The sequence below is a fragment of the Eptesicus fuscus genome, chromosome 4 (genome assembly GCF_027574615.1).
Source record: "Eptesicus fuscus isolate TK198812 chromosome 4, DD_ASM_mEF_20220401, whole genome shotgun sequence".
NCBI classification, from domain to species: domain Eukaryota; kingdom Metazoa; phylum Chordata; class Mammalia; order Chiroptera; family Vespertilionidae; genus Eptesicus; species Eptesicus fuscus.
This window is the reverse complement of record NC_072476.1, coordinates 59,040,767-59,058,081: the sequence shown is the minus strand read 5'-3', so window position 1 is coordinate 59,058,081 and position 17,315 is coordinate 59,040,767. Positions and strand designations below refer to the sequence as shown.

At 34.3% G+C, this 17,315-nt stretch overlaps 1 protein-coding gene across 2 annotated transcripts in view; it reads right to left on the bottom strand.

Moving 5' to 3' along the window:
• SKIC3 (SKI3 subunit of superkiller complex) overlaps positions 1–17,315 on the bottom strand; it is a 70,351-nt gene that overhangs the window by 40,888 nt on the left and 12,148 nt on the right. For both annotated transcript variants that reach the window (XM_008144532.3, XM_028149880.2), the window contains 13 exons: positions 16,866–17,006; positions 13,995–14,093; positions 13,778–13,886; positions 10,519–10,659; positions 9,385–9,486; positions 8,648–8,787; positions 6,468–6,554; positions 6,278–6,381; positions 5,682–5,808; positions 4,923–5,102; positions 4,468–4,592; positions 3,306–3,559; positions 1,624–1,726 (listed from right to left, as the gene is read on the bottom strand). In XM_008144532.3, the coding sequence (XP_008142754.2) occupies positions 1,624–1,726; positions 3,306–3,559; positions 4,468–4,592; positions 4,923–5,102; positions 5,682–5,808; positions 6,278–6,381; positions 6,468–6,554; positions 8,648–8,787; positions 9,385–9,486; positions 10,519–10,659; positions 13,778–13,886; positions 13,995–14,093; positions 16,866–17,006 (1,712 nt within the window). The remainder of the gene's footprint in view (positions 1–1,623; positions 1,727–3,305; positions 3,560–4,467; positions 4,593–4,922; positions 5,103–5,681; positions 5,809–6,277; positions 6,382–6,467; positions 6,555–8,647; positions 8,788–9,384; positions 9,487–10,518; positions 10,660–13,777; positions 13,887–13,994; positions 14,094–16,865; positions 17,007–17,315) is intronic.

Below are 17,315 nucleotides of genomic sequence, written 5' to 3'. Positions count from 1 at the left end.
GATGGACAAGCAGATGGAACATTTTTCATAGCCTTTCCTATTCATGGAGTCCAGCCAAAAATCATTTTCAAGTATCTTCCAGGGAAGTTGGAATAATTATTGCAGTTATCACTGAAAACCCCTGCGATGACCAGGAAGAAGGACAACACTATTTCTAGTTCCTTTGCTTAAATATCTTAGCATAATTTCTAAAATTGACAGTATGAAAAAAGAAAATAGATACAAACGAAGAGAAACAATTTTGACAGTCACTTATCTCCTTTTAAGTTCAATAAAAAAATATCCGTGAAGTGAAATAACTTCTATCACGCTTACATAAGAATTGTGGTAGTGTGAATTTTTAAATACAGAAGTAAATATACATTTCAGGATTACCATTTATTTTTAATTAATCCTCATTGGAGGATATTTTTTCCATTGATTTTAGAATGGAAGGGAGGGAAGAGAGGAGAAACACTGATGTGAGAAAGCAACATCAACTGGTTGCCTCCTGCAACCACCCCAACCAGGGTGAGGAACCTGCAACCCAGGTATGTGCTCTTGACCGGAATTGAATCCAGGACCCAAAGGGACACTCTAATCACTGAGCATGCCAGCCAGGGTGGGGTTATCACTTTAAAAGTTTTATATACCACCTTATAATTGGTTGTTGAGTGCTACATGCTTCCCAGAACAAAATTTCCCAAGCTAAGAAAGGCAGTATTTTTAGCTCAAGTATCATCATTCAAAGGTTCACCATGTACTCTTAAATATAGTTCCAACAAAGTATGCCTTCTTCACAACACCTCCCTCTTTGGAAAGAGCTATATCATGTGAGACTTCAAAGGTAGCAATAAAAATCAGTGGGAGAAAAAAGGCTAAGGTTTTCATTTCATATTTGGTTATATTCAAAGCAAAGCAACCCTGGAGCAACCAAATCAAGAGGGTACAGAGAAGGCAAGTAGGAAATGAAAGGAAGGGACACACAGAAAGACGTTTAAGAGCAAAAGACTTCAAATGTTTGTCTAACTTGTAGACCTTTTAAAGCCATTTACCACAAATAATGCTTCTACCCAGCTCAGTTCAATAAAACATCAGATTTACTCAAATTTCTCTGATTCCTTTCTTGTTATTAGGCGTCACATTTTTCCCTACACAGATTCTCTCCAGGAGCAATCAGATTATTCATTTCCCTTTACCTCTGGCCCAATCAGTAGGCCTAAAATAAGTAAGCCCTTACCACTGAAAGAAAGCACAGGGTGCACCTGAAGCCTTATTTCCTGCTCATTCCAATTTTAGATACATTTCCAGGCCTCCTGAAAGAACACTAACCCAGGGTTATCAGAGCTGCTGCTCCACTAGCAGATGGCTTTTTCCTTCCCACCTTTCCCTGTGTGTCCAGCATGTCACCTACTTGAGAGCAAGAAATTATACCTGTTCCCCAGTGCTAAATTAATACAATATATATTAGAATATGTTGTAGAATTAATTGGTTTGTCTGTTACTCGTTATGCTTGATATTCTGAATAATGGACACTATATCTAACAAAATAAACATAGAATGTTTATTCTAAATAGAATTTATTCTAAATTTGGCTTTATTATAATATTAAGAAAATAAACACAATGAATAATAATACTAACCAAGTAAAATATTCCAGTGCTTTTTCTATGTAGTCGACAGCTTTCCCATCAAGATAATCGACTAGAGCTGCTTTTGCCATCATGAGATGGCATTCACCCAAACCTAAAACCAGGTAAGTTTGTAGTTGTTAAAACATGTAAAAAATACACTTAGCATATTAAAGACACTTTCCAGAAAAGAAAACTGAATAGTATTTTATAAAAATTATTTTAAAGCATGGTCTTGCATATATTTAGTAAGGAATTCAAATGGCAGGGCTCTACTGGAGTAAACAGGTACTAAAAAAATAAAAACTACATATGGAACCCAAGAATTTCCTTGACTTTGGGCAGGTTACCTCTTAAAACCTCAGTTTTGAAAATGGGGATATTACCTAAATGCCACTCTCTATCATTTTATTACTTATTAACATTGTAAAACAAAATCTTATTTTTTTAAATGTTCAAAACTATATAACTATACCATAAAGATTAAATGAAATAGCAATTTCCTTAAGTACTTAGTAAACATTTAATTAATGTCAGTTCTCCTTGAGTTTCAAAAAATTAGGAAAAAGGTTTTCAAGGCTTAAATTTCATGTCACTTAAAACATTTTCAAGGCTGGTGTATAGCTACCTCAGCTTAAGTATGCCTCTCCTAATGATTCCCAACACTATTTCTGATTTAAACCTCAACTGTTTCTTTAAAAAGGGAAAGGAAGTAGAGAAAAGCATATATAATGATTTTGGTTAGTTATAATAATAAAAATTTGTTAGATATGAATGATGATCTTTTACTTTATATTACTAAAATAATCTATGGAGAAATTGATTTAGATACTTACAAAAATAATGCAAATTGCCTCTAAAATTTTTTAAAAATTGAAAAAATGAGCTTCTATAATTTACAAAGTAACTAAAATCTATTAACCTACTGAGGATACAGTGAATTACCAAAATATAATAGAAAACTCTAGTTTTAGAAATCCATTTTAGATCCAATATCTATCATATTTGTCTAAACGTTAAATCTCTATCATATTACTATTTACTGACTGTTATAAAACAAGTCAAATCTATATAACAAGCAATACTATAAGAGGTTCTTATTGAATGCTTACTGTTGACTAAGGAAGTCCTTTTTTCTTTCTTTTTTTAAATATATATTTTGTTGATTTCAGAGAGGAAGGTAAGAGAGAGAGATAGAAACATCAATGATGAGAGAGAATCATTGACTGGCTGCCTCCTGCACGCCACATACTGGGGATCAAGCCCACAACCCGGGCATGTGCCCACCCTTGCCCGGGAATCAAACCATGACCTCCTAGTTCATAGGTTGATGCTCAATCACTGAGCCATGCAAGCCGGGCTCTTTTTTTTTTTTTTTTTTTCCTTTTAAATATATTTTTATTGATTTCAGAGAGGAAGGGAGTAGAGAGATGGAAACATCAATGATGAGAGAGAATCACTGATCGGCTGCCTCCTGCATGCCCCCTACTGGAGATCAAGCCCATAACCCAGGTCTGTGCCCTGACCAGAAATCGAAAAGTGACCTCCTGGTTCATGGGTCGAAGCTCAACCACTGAGTCACACCGGCCGGGCAAGAAGTCCTTTTTACAAGTTACTAAATACATTTAGGAAATTCACTCAAGGATTTTGTACTTTAGTATCACAAAAGTCAAAGGAGCTATTAAAAAAATTACCTTTCAAAGCAGGTACATAATCTTCTTTCGTTTTAATGATCAGCTGGTATTGAGCTACAGCCTCCTTATATTTGCCTAGGATTTGCTGTATTGCTGCCACCTTAAACACACTGTATGTGGATTCTGGGTTCAGCTCACTGGCTTTTGTGAAGGATTTCAAGGCTGTTGTATAGCCACCTCTGCTTAAGTATGCCTCTCCTAATGATTCCCAACAATTGAAGTCCTTTGGGTCTGCCCTTAATGCTGCCTGTAAACTAAAATTTCAAGAAACAATAAGAGAACTAAAAGTAATAGAACTACTTCCACATCTGAAAGGAAAACATAAAATAAATAATTCAACTGAATCACACATATCCATGCTTCCTTCTATTTGTAAAAGTGCTATTTAAAGCAGGTTTATCTGTTCCTTTATAGCTCTGAATATTTCTTAATACTAAGAAATTTTATTACAAATTCAAAATAAGTAAGAACAAACTAACTTTTTTTAAGAAGTGCTAATTAGAATTTCTTTTTTTGACTACCTGGAAAAATTTCATCCTATACTACTAGAATAGCTATATATCTCAGTATGCCTCATCTCCAAACCACACCAATCCTACCAAAACAGAAATAATCACAGTTAGAAAACAGGAATAATGCTTTAAATTTCTGATTAAATTCCATTTCCAGAAAAAATTTTTAAATGTCTATATTATAGATATTAACATAAATCAGAAGCAACTTTATCTTTATTCAAATATACATACTTTATTTACCCTTAAGTGTACTTCAAACCAAATGACTAAAACTGAGCTGCTCCAAATGCCCTTCAAGCTGCTAATGTCTCCACTGCCCAAAAACAATGTATGTCATTGGGAGAACAAAGGTAATAACCTCAGCTTTTATCATTCCTTGAATTTCTATGGAGAACCTACTATATGTATGATACTAGACTTCACTAGATTGGCTATCTCCTTAGCAACAGGACATCATTTAATCCATTTTTGCAACTCCAGTGCCTTGAAGATAATAAGAATCGATCAACCTTAAATAAATTTTATTATTTCTTCCCTCAAAACACAACCTGGCATGAGGCAACCTGTAAAGTTCATTTGGGGTACAAATGGAGTTTAAGAAACCATTAGGCTGTTTAACAGAGTTTAAGTACAGTAAGGTGCCTTACTCAGCCACTGCTTGAGAATGTTGACCAGCTTTCAAATAGTACAGTCCTCGCCTAAGCCAGGCCCATTTGGCAGTTCCAGCACTTGCCTTCTGAGTTACTGTTGTGAGGATAGCTAAGGCAGTTTCCTAATAAGAAGAAAGGACTAATATTAGAGATATCAAATATCATAAAGATACAGAACACTTATGTAAAGTACTCAAATATATTTTCATTTACCACTTCTGGTTTTTTAAACTTACACTGGTATACACTGAACTACAGTTTCAACAATAAATGATGAGGATTTTAATGTCTGCCAAAGGAAAAAGTTTACTCTACAAACAGTGACAAAACAATTTCTATTGCATCTACAAAATATAATAAAAATAATTGTAAGTATACATATGTAAAAATGTTTCTATTTCTACACTTCACATAAAAACAAAAGACAAAAGTGTTTATGTTATTAGACATACCATCTCTTCAAGCTCCACGCTTAAATCGACAGCTGCAGCTCCAGATTCAGCATCAGTGTCATCCAATTCGAAAGCTTTCCTATAACATCCACGAGCTCTGTTTTTATCTCCTGCTATATCTCTGTAATAATGGCCTAAATAGCAGAAAGCTTTGCCCATATATGTATCCAGTCTGGCAGCCTTCCAATTAAAAATTGATAATAACAGAATATTAAAATTTGTTTGGAAGGGTCCCTTTAAAAGCACAAAATATAAATACACAGATTAAAGGGAAAAAAAGGAACAGGTTTATTAAATATACATAAAAATATGCCAAAACATCCTCTAATGTAAGATTTAAAACAGACATGAAAACTAGCCGTCACTGCTTAGTATAAGTGTAAAAATGTTATCTTTGTTTAAAGAAATATGAAATTTGAATTATCTGCTTTTATTAGTTAAAATAAGAAAGACTTTAACATCTAGAGTTACATAAGGCTCATATGCCCATAAAACTACAGTGAAAATTACCTAAAAACTATGTTTTTCAGAGATAATTGTGTCTTATTTCCATAACACATGATTCTTAAATAAGTAACTATTATGGTTCAATTTTCTCCTTGAAAATCCATATAACATTCTCACAAAACCTTACGTGTGAAAGATGAAACACGAAAAACAGTTCAGTAGTAATTTTAAGTACCTAACTTATATAATTATTATTTATGAACTTATAATGAATTCATTTCAATTAAGAATTGAAAGTAGCACTTATTTTACCTTTAAAAAGTGGGTAAGAGCCTTTGTTTTATCTTTTCTTGTTTCTTCACCCATGAACCAATATGTTAACCCAAGTTGGTAATGATATTCAGCAACTTCAGCATCTTTCTCAAGAGCTCTCTGAAAACTAAACCACCAAGGGGAAGTAAAAAAATTAAAATATATATGATATAGCAGACTCCTAGTTGAAGCAATCAAAGTTTGAATGATTCAAGGATGCTGATTTTGAAACAAGTCACTACTTCAGGATTCAGATTATAATGAGAGAAAAAAAGCAACATGATTTGTTTTTAATAAGAGGAACTTTAAAAAGCACAATGGCCTTTAGCACTACCAATGTGCTAAGTGTTCACATCAAACATTATGTTTGCTTACTGAATATGATAATCAGCTGATCACATTTCAAACTCATCATGGAAATGTTTATAGTTACTGTGTTATATGCTAAATACATTTCTTAAAAATACTAATAAAGCTTACAAAGATCAAACTTATACAAAACTAGATCTTTATCAAACCCATTTATTTTGAAGTTTTGAAAAATGTAAAAAACTAAGATATGACTTGATCTACGAGCAGTCTATATATATCCTTACCATTTTTCTGCTTGTAGATAGTCCTTTTTGGTAAAATGAATAAAGGCCTCCAGGGCATGAGCTTCAGCTAGGTCAGGGTAAGAAGAGAGAACGTCTTCCATAATCTATGAAGTAGATATCTGTCAATTCCATATCCAAATAAAAATAACAACTTTTTAAAAGAATCTCACCTTGAATGAAAAAAACCAACCTTTGAAGCTTCATTTAATGAGCCTTTGTTCAGATAGGCCAAGCTTTTGAGAACCAAAAGTCCTGGGATATTATTTGCATCAGAAACCTACAAAGTAATTGCAAAGAATTGCTAAAAATCTCCTTCAATAGAATGCAGCAATATTTGCTTTAATTAAAGAATGACCATAGAGGAACACAGAATAAAGACACAGACGTCCGGAATTCTATCACTATTAACATTTTCATTCTCTATAAACTTATTAGAGAAAATTTCAAACACATAAAAAATTAGAGAAGAGTATAATAAAACCACATGTACTCATCATCCAACTTCAAAATTATTAACTCAAAGCCAATCTTTTCTTCTCTATACCTCCACTCATTTCACCACAATCTTATTTAGATTGTTTCCACATATTTTAACTTTTTATCTGATATTTCAGCATCTATAACTAAAAATTAAGTTCATTTTTAAATAACATAATCATTCTACTGTTATAAACATTTAAACAAAACCAATACATCAATAACATCAGCAAATAATTAGTATTTAAAGTTCTCAATTGTCCATTTGAGTAATTTATTTATTTTAATCAAAATCTAAACAAGGTACAGATATTTCAAGTAGCTAATAGGTCTCTTAAGACTCTTTTAATCTCTAGGATTCCCTTCCATCTCTTTTTTTCCCCCCATTACAATTTAACTGTTGAAAAATATGGGCCATTTGTCAGCTTCTCGTAATCTGTTTTTTTGCAGAAGATATTGTCATGGTATTGACCTGTCCCTTTGTCTCTTGTATCTTCTGTATATTAGGTCTAGAAGCTTGACCTGATTCAGGCTTGATGTTTTGGCAAGAATACCTCACATGGCCTTGCACTTGGTTATGTCTACTTGTCTATCTTTCCATGATGCTAGCGGCCATCCATACTCAATGCCTAGATCTAGTCATTCATTACAGATTGCAAAAATGATGATTATTTTTCTCATTCTATCATTCCTTTGTGGAATACTTCAACAAAGGGAAATTTTCTCTTCTCTCTTTATCTATTTGATTATTCTTAGGAACAATTCATATAGGGAAACAGGATAACTGCTGTAATTCTTTCTTTTCAATTGGTTCCTTAGCATCCTTCAAAGGATGCTTTGATTTTTTTTTTTGATTTTTTTTTGTACCATTATGAACACATGGATTTAAACAAATTTTATGCCTTTCAATTCACTGTTGTAATTTGTACTCAAACCATCCACTCTTCAGCCATTGAGAATCCATCATGCTAGTTCCTGAGCTCTTCTGACACAGTGCTGGGATCCTGTTAAGGTTTCCTTGCTTTCTAGCATTCTAAGATGTTCTGGGCTCATCTTGTACATTCTCTATCTCAGACCTGGACTCTACCAGTTCTCCAAAGAAATTTTTGTTTTCCCTGTAACAAAATAATATTGGAAAGACCTCTACAGAGCATGCACACAAACACAGTTGGTCAGAAGGCAAGTAGAAAATAATAAAATATTAGTTCTTAAAGGATGCTGACGATTGTGCCAATTTTAAAGAAATAATATGAAATGCAAAGCCCTTTAAAATATACAAAAAATGACTTTTTAAAAGTCAAAACCTTGCAATATACTGAGTAAAATAATTTTAATTTTAGATTAAAAATGCTTTTATCTGACAAAAATATTTACTAAATAATGACACTGTGTTATTATAATTCATAATTTACTAGTTAGGTTTTTTTGCCAGGGAATTTTAAATTGCTTGAACCAAAAACATTAAAAAATAAATTTCATTATTTATTGGTTTTATTGAGTAAAACCAATAAATAATATTCTCTACCATTAATCTACTAGTATCCTTAATTATTCTTGTCAGTAAATGATAAAATATTTTCTGTAAAAAAAAATTTTAAATCCCAAATTAGTGATAATTAAGTAGTAACCTAACAGGGAAAAAAGAGAAGAGAATAATAAGAGCAAGAACTAAAGAGAGAAATTGTATCATATAAAAAGAATTGTAAGTACTTAACCAAGAAGCAAATGTGTAACTTGAAGAGTTTCCAATTGCGTGAATGATTTACAAAAGTGAATTCATACCTCTAACACAAAATTCATGTAAGTAAATACTTGTAGTAAGGAAAAAGTGATTGATTCCTCATTGATTGGAAACTAAGTAAGTTGAAGAGGAAAATTCTATGATAAATCTACCTGGTCAAGAGTACAAATTGCTTCCTCTGCAGATTCATTATCTGGGAGTTTAATCAAAGCCTCTGCTTTCAAACGAAGACAAAGATTCTTCTGATGAAGACTGCCACCAGACACACCAACATTATCTATGTTCTTCAGAGCTGACAAAATTAAGGACATCTGAATGAAGACAACCATATCACTTCATATTTTTTTCTTTTTAAGAGACATAATAAATTATCATTACAATAAGAATAAATTGCCAAAGCAATACATATGAAGAATAATTTAAAGCTAAGTATAAATTCTTCCCTGATCTCCACGCACCGAATTTAAAACAGAACAGATCTAAATTTAAAACCTTTATATTCATACTGAACATCCTGAAACACAACAATGGCTACCCCTATCTGCTATATGCCAAAGGTTAGCCCTTAGCCACTGCATCTATAAGAAGCAAATTAAGGATACTGGAAGGAAAAGAAGCTGAATTAGAATGGACCAGGGTGAACTGTTTCTCAACTACAGAGGCTGGGCCTCCAGCTGCATCACAGCAGTGAATCACTTTTGGTGATTTTCTATCCCATGCCATTCAAATAGGCTCCAAGATGCCTTTCCTTATCTACATCAGAGGAATCAAGAACTAGTAGCGAAAGCCCTAGGACACACCAGGCTATACCAGTTTTTTTAAACCACTATCTTTCTCCTTGAAGATGAAAAGAAACAGGGTTGGCCACACTTTAACATGTCAAGAATACCTTGATTGCATGAAAGAATAGCTTCCATAGGTCTATGCATTTTGACTTGGGCTTCTGCCAGATGATACCATCCAGTTGTGCAGAGAGGGCTTTCTTTTAACCCTAAAAAGATAAAAGCAAGCACAAATTCCAGTTTCCATAACTACTGAGATGAATGGCACCACCATCTACTCACCAAATCAGACTCCTCCCACCCTGACTAATGTTTCCCAATGGTTAGAGCATTGGCCCACGCACTGAAGGGTCTCGGGTTCGATCCCCAGTTAAAGGCACATACCTGGGTTGCAGGTTCCATCCCTTGTTCCAGTCTGGGACTGTGCAGGAGGCAACAAATTGATGTGTCCTCACACAATGTTTCTATCTATCTATCTCCCCAACTCCCTCCCTCTTTCTAAAAATCAATGGAAAAATATTCAGGAGTGAGGATTAACAATAAATAATAAAAGAAAACAAAACAAAAAACAAATGAGACTCCCCCCTTCTCCCTTATCTCTCACATCTAATCAGCCACAAAGCCACACTGTTTCCAGGTACCTATCCATTTCTCCACCACCAGACTAATCACACCTCCATCATCTTTATCCCCGATCACTGCATCCTCTACACTGTGGTGAGAATATTTCTAAAAATACAAATGTCATTATGAAATTCCTCTGCTTAAAACCTTCCACTGGTTCCCTACTGCCCTTAAGGTGCTTAACAAGGTTTGTAAGCCCCTCTTCAGCCTCAATTCTTGCCCCTTCCTGCTCCCATACTTCATTCTAAAATCTGGCCAAACCACAAGCAGTTTCCTGACACCCAGCTTTCCTCTACCCTCAGGCTATTTCATTTCTTGACCTGAAATGCTCCTTCCAATGCCAGGCTTGTATTTGTCATTCAGATCTCAATTTGAATGTAAGGCTGGAGATATTATTATCCCTATTTTATAAATGAAGACACTGAGACACAGAGTTTAAGTTCCCCAAGGTCTTGAAATTAGTATGTGGCAGAGTTAGAATTCAAACTTAAGCATACTCCCCAGTATGTAAGTTTATTGTTTTTCATTCCTATCTTAAATATACATTCCTTAAAGATCCAAAGATAAATACCTACTGACTAGTACCTCATGTTACAAGCTATCCACTGTATACTTACCTTCTCTTAAGTTCCTATCAGCATCTTCATACTTTTTGTCTTGTAATGCTTTAATGCCTAAACCAATGAGGCCTGGACCACTTTTTGAATCCATTTCCACTAGTCTACAACAATACTGTTGTCCCTCGTCAGTAAGAATTCCTGGTATTAAAAGAAAAAGTTATTAGCATACATATACCAAATTTCTAAGAACCAAAACCTACATAACTTAAATTTCAAAAGCTGTCTTAATAAAGAAAACGAAATGGCTATTAAAATTTCACCTTAAATTTCTACCCATCTGAGTCAAAACTCTCTTACTCCACAAAAACATAATTCATGACAAACTATCTTGACTAAACTAACTGTTCTTAATAGAGAAAATCCTGAGATAAAAAGTGCATCTTTCCATGTTCATCCATATTTAGGGTACCAAAAATGCATGCGCGCATGCACACACACACAATGCATAACAGGTAAGCAAAGTGTGGATAGGTACTTGAAAATAGTTTCCAATAGCCTAGGATGAACCCAAAAAAACTTTTAAAACAAGGCAAACTTTCCTAACATGTCCCCCTTTGTTAATATCTGGGAGCACAATTACAGAAACAAAAGAGATTTGGAAGGATTACATTCATGTTTAGCCCCGTGTAAGATATTCTTTACATATGACCAGATGGCACTTAGAGGAATTATCTACAGTATTCCCGAAAACCATCGGCAGCAATAACACAACTGATCTTGTATAGAGAGACAAGGAATCAAACTGTATATTTTAAAAATCCATTTTACTTTCTATAAATTTAAGAAAATGAGATAAAATTGAATTTAAAAAGAGACAAGGAATATTCCAGCTTAAACCCTCAATCCTCCTCTCCCCCATACTAATTCCTGTTGAAAATACTAGTTAAATAAATGTAGAGGATGACAATTGATAGGACATCATTTATTTAACTTATCTGCTCTTTTTAACATTTAAAAGATTCCAAGACTCCAGATTTAATGGATTTATTATTTCTCAATAAGGCAAGCCAGACTTGGGGCTGATGAATACTAAATCTCCAAGGATAAAGGTACTCTGAAGAGTTTCAGGGTAGATACTAAGTAATACCTATGAAAATTCTGTTTCCTAAAGTTTACTACCAAAAAAAAAGTGAGTATTTTAAAATAACTAATTCATTTCTCACATCCCAAAGAAACTGATCACTACTATAGAATTTTTATTTTAAATAAACCTAATTAGAGGGGGGAAACCAGCATGTATTCATTTCTTTATTTTCACCTGGATTTTCTAGTATTTCTAGAACACAAAATATTAAGCTCTTCAGACTAAAGAACCAAGCTTTCTTATCCTCCCCGATTTCAGCAATAAAGCAAAATAAATCAAAAAGGTCATTTAGCATGAAATAACATTCATCAGATGACAACTGTGAAAGCCATTCACTATTTGTTATGTGAATCTTTATTAACTGAGTCATTTTGAAAATCAATCGTCAAGTTTCCACCTGCAAAGGAGGACAAATAAGAATGAAATATATTTGTCCCCAGAAGAAGAGAAGTCAGTGATTCACTGCTGCTATGCAGTAGCAAATTCCACAGATACTAAAGAACTCTGGAGAAGGATAGAGACCTTGGAGATTTTCAGAAGTTCTTAATACACAGAAAGTTTGGTTTAGAGGAGCAATATAAAGTAAAAAGGAAACATCAAGCAGTTTCCTACATTAACTATTTAAACTTCCACTCCAGAATACTGATTACATTAGAATGAACTTAAGCTTAAACTGCTACATTCCACAGATTCTTACAACCAAATATTGAGCAGGAAAAGCACTCTACCTTGGTGTACCATATGTGTAAATATCCACCCAACCACTTCCCCTTTGCCAGGATACAGAACTCTCCTTCAATTCTGCAAAATAACCACCCCAAACCCTCTTTAAGAATTTTTTTCACATAAATCAACACACTCTCCAATCAGTCAGCATAATCCCTTTGCTATCTCTTTATTAGAGAACTCTGTCAAATACTGAATTTAGGTGCAAAAGTCTACAGACTATTTGTTGATCTTATTTCTTCTCTATTTTTGTTGGCTTTTGGAATATAAGTGTTTACTTGACAAATCAACATTACAGGCATAAATGTGCTTATTGAGAAAACATTCAATTCTGGCATATGAAGAAAAGGTCAAGAATGAAGAAAAGGTACAAACCACTAATAGCTGAACAGGCATAGAGAGAAAAGAGTGAATATTAGCCATCAATTTCTCTTTTTTATTAAATATATTAGGGTCACATTGGTCAACATGACCATATAGGTTTCAGGTGTGGGTTTCTATGTTACAAGATCTTTCTATTGCACCATGTGCCCACCACCCAAATAGCCATTATTTTCTTAACAGCAATTTTTACAGCAGAAAAAGGGGTGGAAGGATGAGTACCAGAGGCAACACAATAAAGAAAATCAGTCCACTTATATCGGAAACACCTTGGGACTCCTGTAAAAATGTGAAGAAACAGGGTGATTTTGGAACTAAGCTTCTTATTATCGAAACACAAGCAAACTCTTTATACTGAAAGTCTCAGCATGCCTCATCCTTCTTGACCTCAGTTCATTGTTCATAATGTTAACTAGCCCTTTCTTAAAACCCTCCTGCCAGGTGACACTACTGCATCCTTCTCCTCCCCCTCTAAAAGCTTACCTTCCCTTTACATGCTTCCGCTTCCTCCCCTTAAATGCAGTCAGTCAAGTCCCCGGATTGCTTCTTTTTATACCTGCTAACCACTTCTTCCTAGTCTTCTTATTGCATTATTGTAATCTAAGTTCCATTCGATAACTCCGACTTTAAAAGACAGTGCTTCCTAATCAGCAGCTGCAAATCCCCTTTCTGGAGAAATGCTCTTTGGTTGCCTTCTGTGTTGTTCTGCAGGTTGCCAACCTTCCTCCCTGACCTCTCCTCTTCGCTGTCCTCTAACAGGAGTACATTGTACCTCCTCCTCCTGTTTATCTACTTTCTATTGAAAATTCAAGACCTTCTTCAATCCCCACCTTCAAAAAGACTTCACTGATCAACAACTCATAATTCCTCTGCATCACTATACTTTCCTATATGTATCAGTCTTTCCATGTGCACAAAGACTACATTGTACTTCTTATTATGTCCAGAAATACTGAAATAATACCTTACACCTGGTAGGCACTAAAACAATTTTTTATCCATAGTAACATCACTCAACACATTCACACACCTCTAGGACACACACTATAATAAAGAAGAAGTTACCTGATTCAATTAAATGCAAACAAAGCACTTCTAATGGATACTGCACAGTGGGGTAGATGTTTATCATTCCTTCACAGGCCTTCTTCAACCTAGCAGTCTCATGAGGAAACTTGAAAATATAAAAGTAAAATTAACTACGTAGCAATAAAATATACTTCTGGACACTTTCCTATTTAGAATAGAAAACTCACATTAGAGATTTAAAAAATCAACTTACTTTGGATAAACACTGAATGAAATGTCTATAAAGTACTTCATGATCTTCACTAGGAATCTTATCTGATAAATCCAGTGCATTCTCAAAAGCAGTTAAAAGCTGAAACAAATAAACAAAAAAAACTATCATCTGTAGCATATTTAAATTACAATGTAAAGCAGTTGAACGTATAGGACTCACACAAGCTACACACTCAACTAACTGCAAATGCATTTTATGGTATGGCCCTGATCATTTCAATGAGGAAAAACATGTATTTATAAGTTTTGGAGTACAATCTAACTCCACTAGCCAGTGGACTGCACTGAACTAATAAGAAATAACTATAAATTGGCAACATTAATTTAATGAAACATTCTTATAGGTTTGCTGTTCCCTACAAAGTAGTCAACCAGAAAAGTATAGTCTTATATGATAATGTAACTGCTACTGCTCAGATTATTTTTAAAACATCTCTTCTGAAATCACCAGCATGTTCTTTAGAAAATCTTTAATGGAAGCAAATTTTTAATCTTAAAATATGTTTTATGAAGTTAAGTTACACTTTTGGTAAAAGAATACCAAAAATATCACTATACAATAATAAAATAATTTTTTATACAGTATCATTAACTGATTTTGAAAAAAATTCCCAAAGAAGAATTCTAAATGTTTTGAGCCAGAACAGCAATACAAGAATCCAAGGCAAGCACTTTAAAAGAAGCCATTAATTTGGTTACATAAGTTCTACAGTTTTAATAATATTTCTTATGCCTCTATAATGTAAACTCATAATACAGTTTACTATCTCAAATTTTCTTTATAAAGCATGGTATAAAGTCCATATAAATAAAGTAAAATTTTACTAACTTAGTCAAGCACAAGGGTTTATAAAATTAAAAAAGGTAATGCAAATAATCCACATGGAAAATAGATGATACACTTGTTTCTGAACACAAATAAAGCAGTTATCATTAGTATTCAAGTTGAAAATAACCACCCTCAAATATCCTATTATTGTATTTTTAATAGTTAGAAGCCAATTTTTAGGATAAGTATAATTAGTTCTCTTTCTTAAAGAGATATCCTACCTAATAAAGAGGAAATATGATAATTGACTGTCACACCCTCACAAAGATGGCAGCACCCAAGCCAGTGAGGGGATATGCTAATTGACTGTGACACCCTCAAGGATGGCGGTGTCCAGTCCCCTCAGCTCCACCGGGGCGGCAGGCGCGCGCAGTAGCCCCCAGGCAGGTTCGGCCGCTCCATGCACCTGTGTCTGGAGTCCCCCAGTCCCCTCAGCCCCATAGCCGCCCAGGGCCGGCCCAAGGCACAGGCAAGCCTCAGATGGCGGCTCCCCAGCCACCTAGGACTGCCTGAGGCTCAGGTAACCAGGGCTGGCCAAGGCTTGTGCTGCCAGCAGTGGCAGCAGCAGAGGTGTGATTGGAGTGTCACCTTCCCCTGATCACCGGCTTGCCTCCTGCCCCTGAGGGCTCCTGGATTGTGAGAGGAGGCAGGCCTGGCTGAGGGACCCCCTCCTCCAGTGCATGAATTTTCATGCACCGGGCCTCTAGTAGTATAAATAATTCACAAAAACATCTTACTTATTTTGGTACATGTTTGATTTTCTCATAACCTATACTATTTCAAGGAAAATAATGATGTCATAATATGAAGATATAATTTAAGAGAAGTTGGTAAATCACCTAATTTTGTCACTGCTCCATTTTTTCCATAACTAAATCTATACACAGATAAACCAATGAAGAAACAACTGCAAAACTTATTCTCACATTCTTAACCCCAGCTCTTAGGGTATCCACCTGACACAGTAGGCTCTTGAGAAACATTTTGTTTTGTTTTGTTTTCTGTGTTTGTTTGTTTTTTACTTGATAAATATTTTTTGAATAAAAGAACAAATTAATGAGCAAACAAAGAAATGAGCTTCCCATCCTATATAGAGCCCATCATTGCTTACATTTAAAATTTCAATTCAATTTTAAAAGTGTACACTGAGTGGCTACATTCTATAAGAAACTAAGTTTATTTTTAAACTTACAAATAAAAGAAAATAGAATAATAAAGATATTCCCAATTATGGTTCAAAACCCATGTTTTATAAGTCTTTTAAAATTATTTTCAATTAATTAGTATTTAAAATGCATTTACAAATACTCCAAATAAAATACTCTGGTTGAATTGTTAAATCTCAGTGATTTAGTACTCTTAGTTCATGCCTTTAAGGCACAACTTTTTAGAAATTATAGCAATTTTGTGAAAGCAATTTCATAGTCTCTTTTTTACAGTGAAAAAAATAACTGAATATATCTCCTATAAATATAAGGGAGTAAAATTCTGATACCCTGAATACCAATTTCATTCTGTCCAGACTTAATATGAGACTGTAGGCCAATAATTCTGACTTTATCAGGAAGAGCCTCTAAATTTAAAATTAAACACTTACAAAATATCTAGTCTAACATAAAGTACTTTTCTATATTCTACATATATCATTACCCTTGCCCTGGATGGTGTGCTCAATGGTTAGTGTCAGCCCCTGCAACCAAGGGTCACGAATTCTATTCTCATCAAGGGCCCTACCAGGGTTACAGGTTCCATATCTGGCCAGGTAGGGGCTCATGCAGGAGGCAACCAATTGATGTGTCTTTCTCACATTGATGTCTGTTTGTCTGTCTGTCTCTCTCTCTCTCTCTCTCTCTCTCTCTCTCTCTCCCTCTCTCTCTCTCTCTCTCTCCTCTCCCCCCTCCCTTCCAATCTCTCTAAAAATCAACGGAAAAAATATATTTGGGTGAAGATTAACAACATAAATAAATAAATGTATCATTATGCTTGCATTTTCTAAATTTAGGGGAATAAACAGGTCAATACCAATTGCTGGGTCTCATTATTCTGATCCTCAGTGCTCTCAGCCAGCAACTGAGTCAATTTCCCCCACAGCTGATGAAGCTCTTGGTTGTCTGCACCTGCTTCTTGCCGTATCTTTATCAACTTGTGCCATGTTCGAGCCACCTATTGAGGAAATTTAAAATGGTTATTTTATCTTAAGTACTAAAAATGTCAATAAAGAAATAAAATTTGCAAATAAAAATATTTTCATCTGCTAATATATAAAAATAGCAAAAGCACAGAACTCCATCTATTATGAACTCCATAAAAAATAAGTTGATTGAATAAATTTACATAGTTCTCATATTAGAAATATTACTGAGCTACCAGAGTAGATACAGGAATAATGACAACATGTCCCAATCATCATAACTTATAGCATCAGCTATAGAGACACAGCAAATAGGCCACTATATTTTACAGATAATGCTT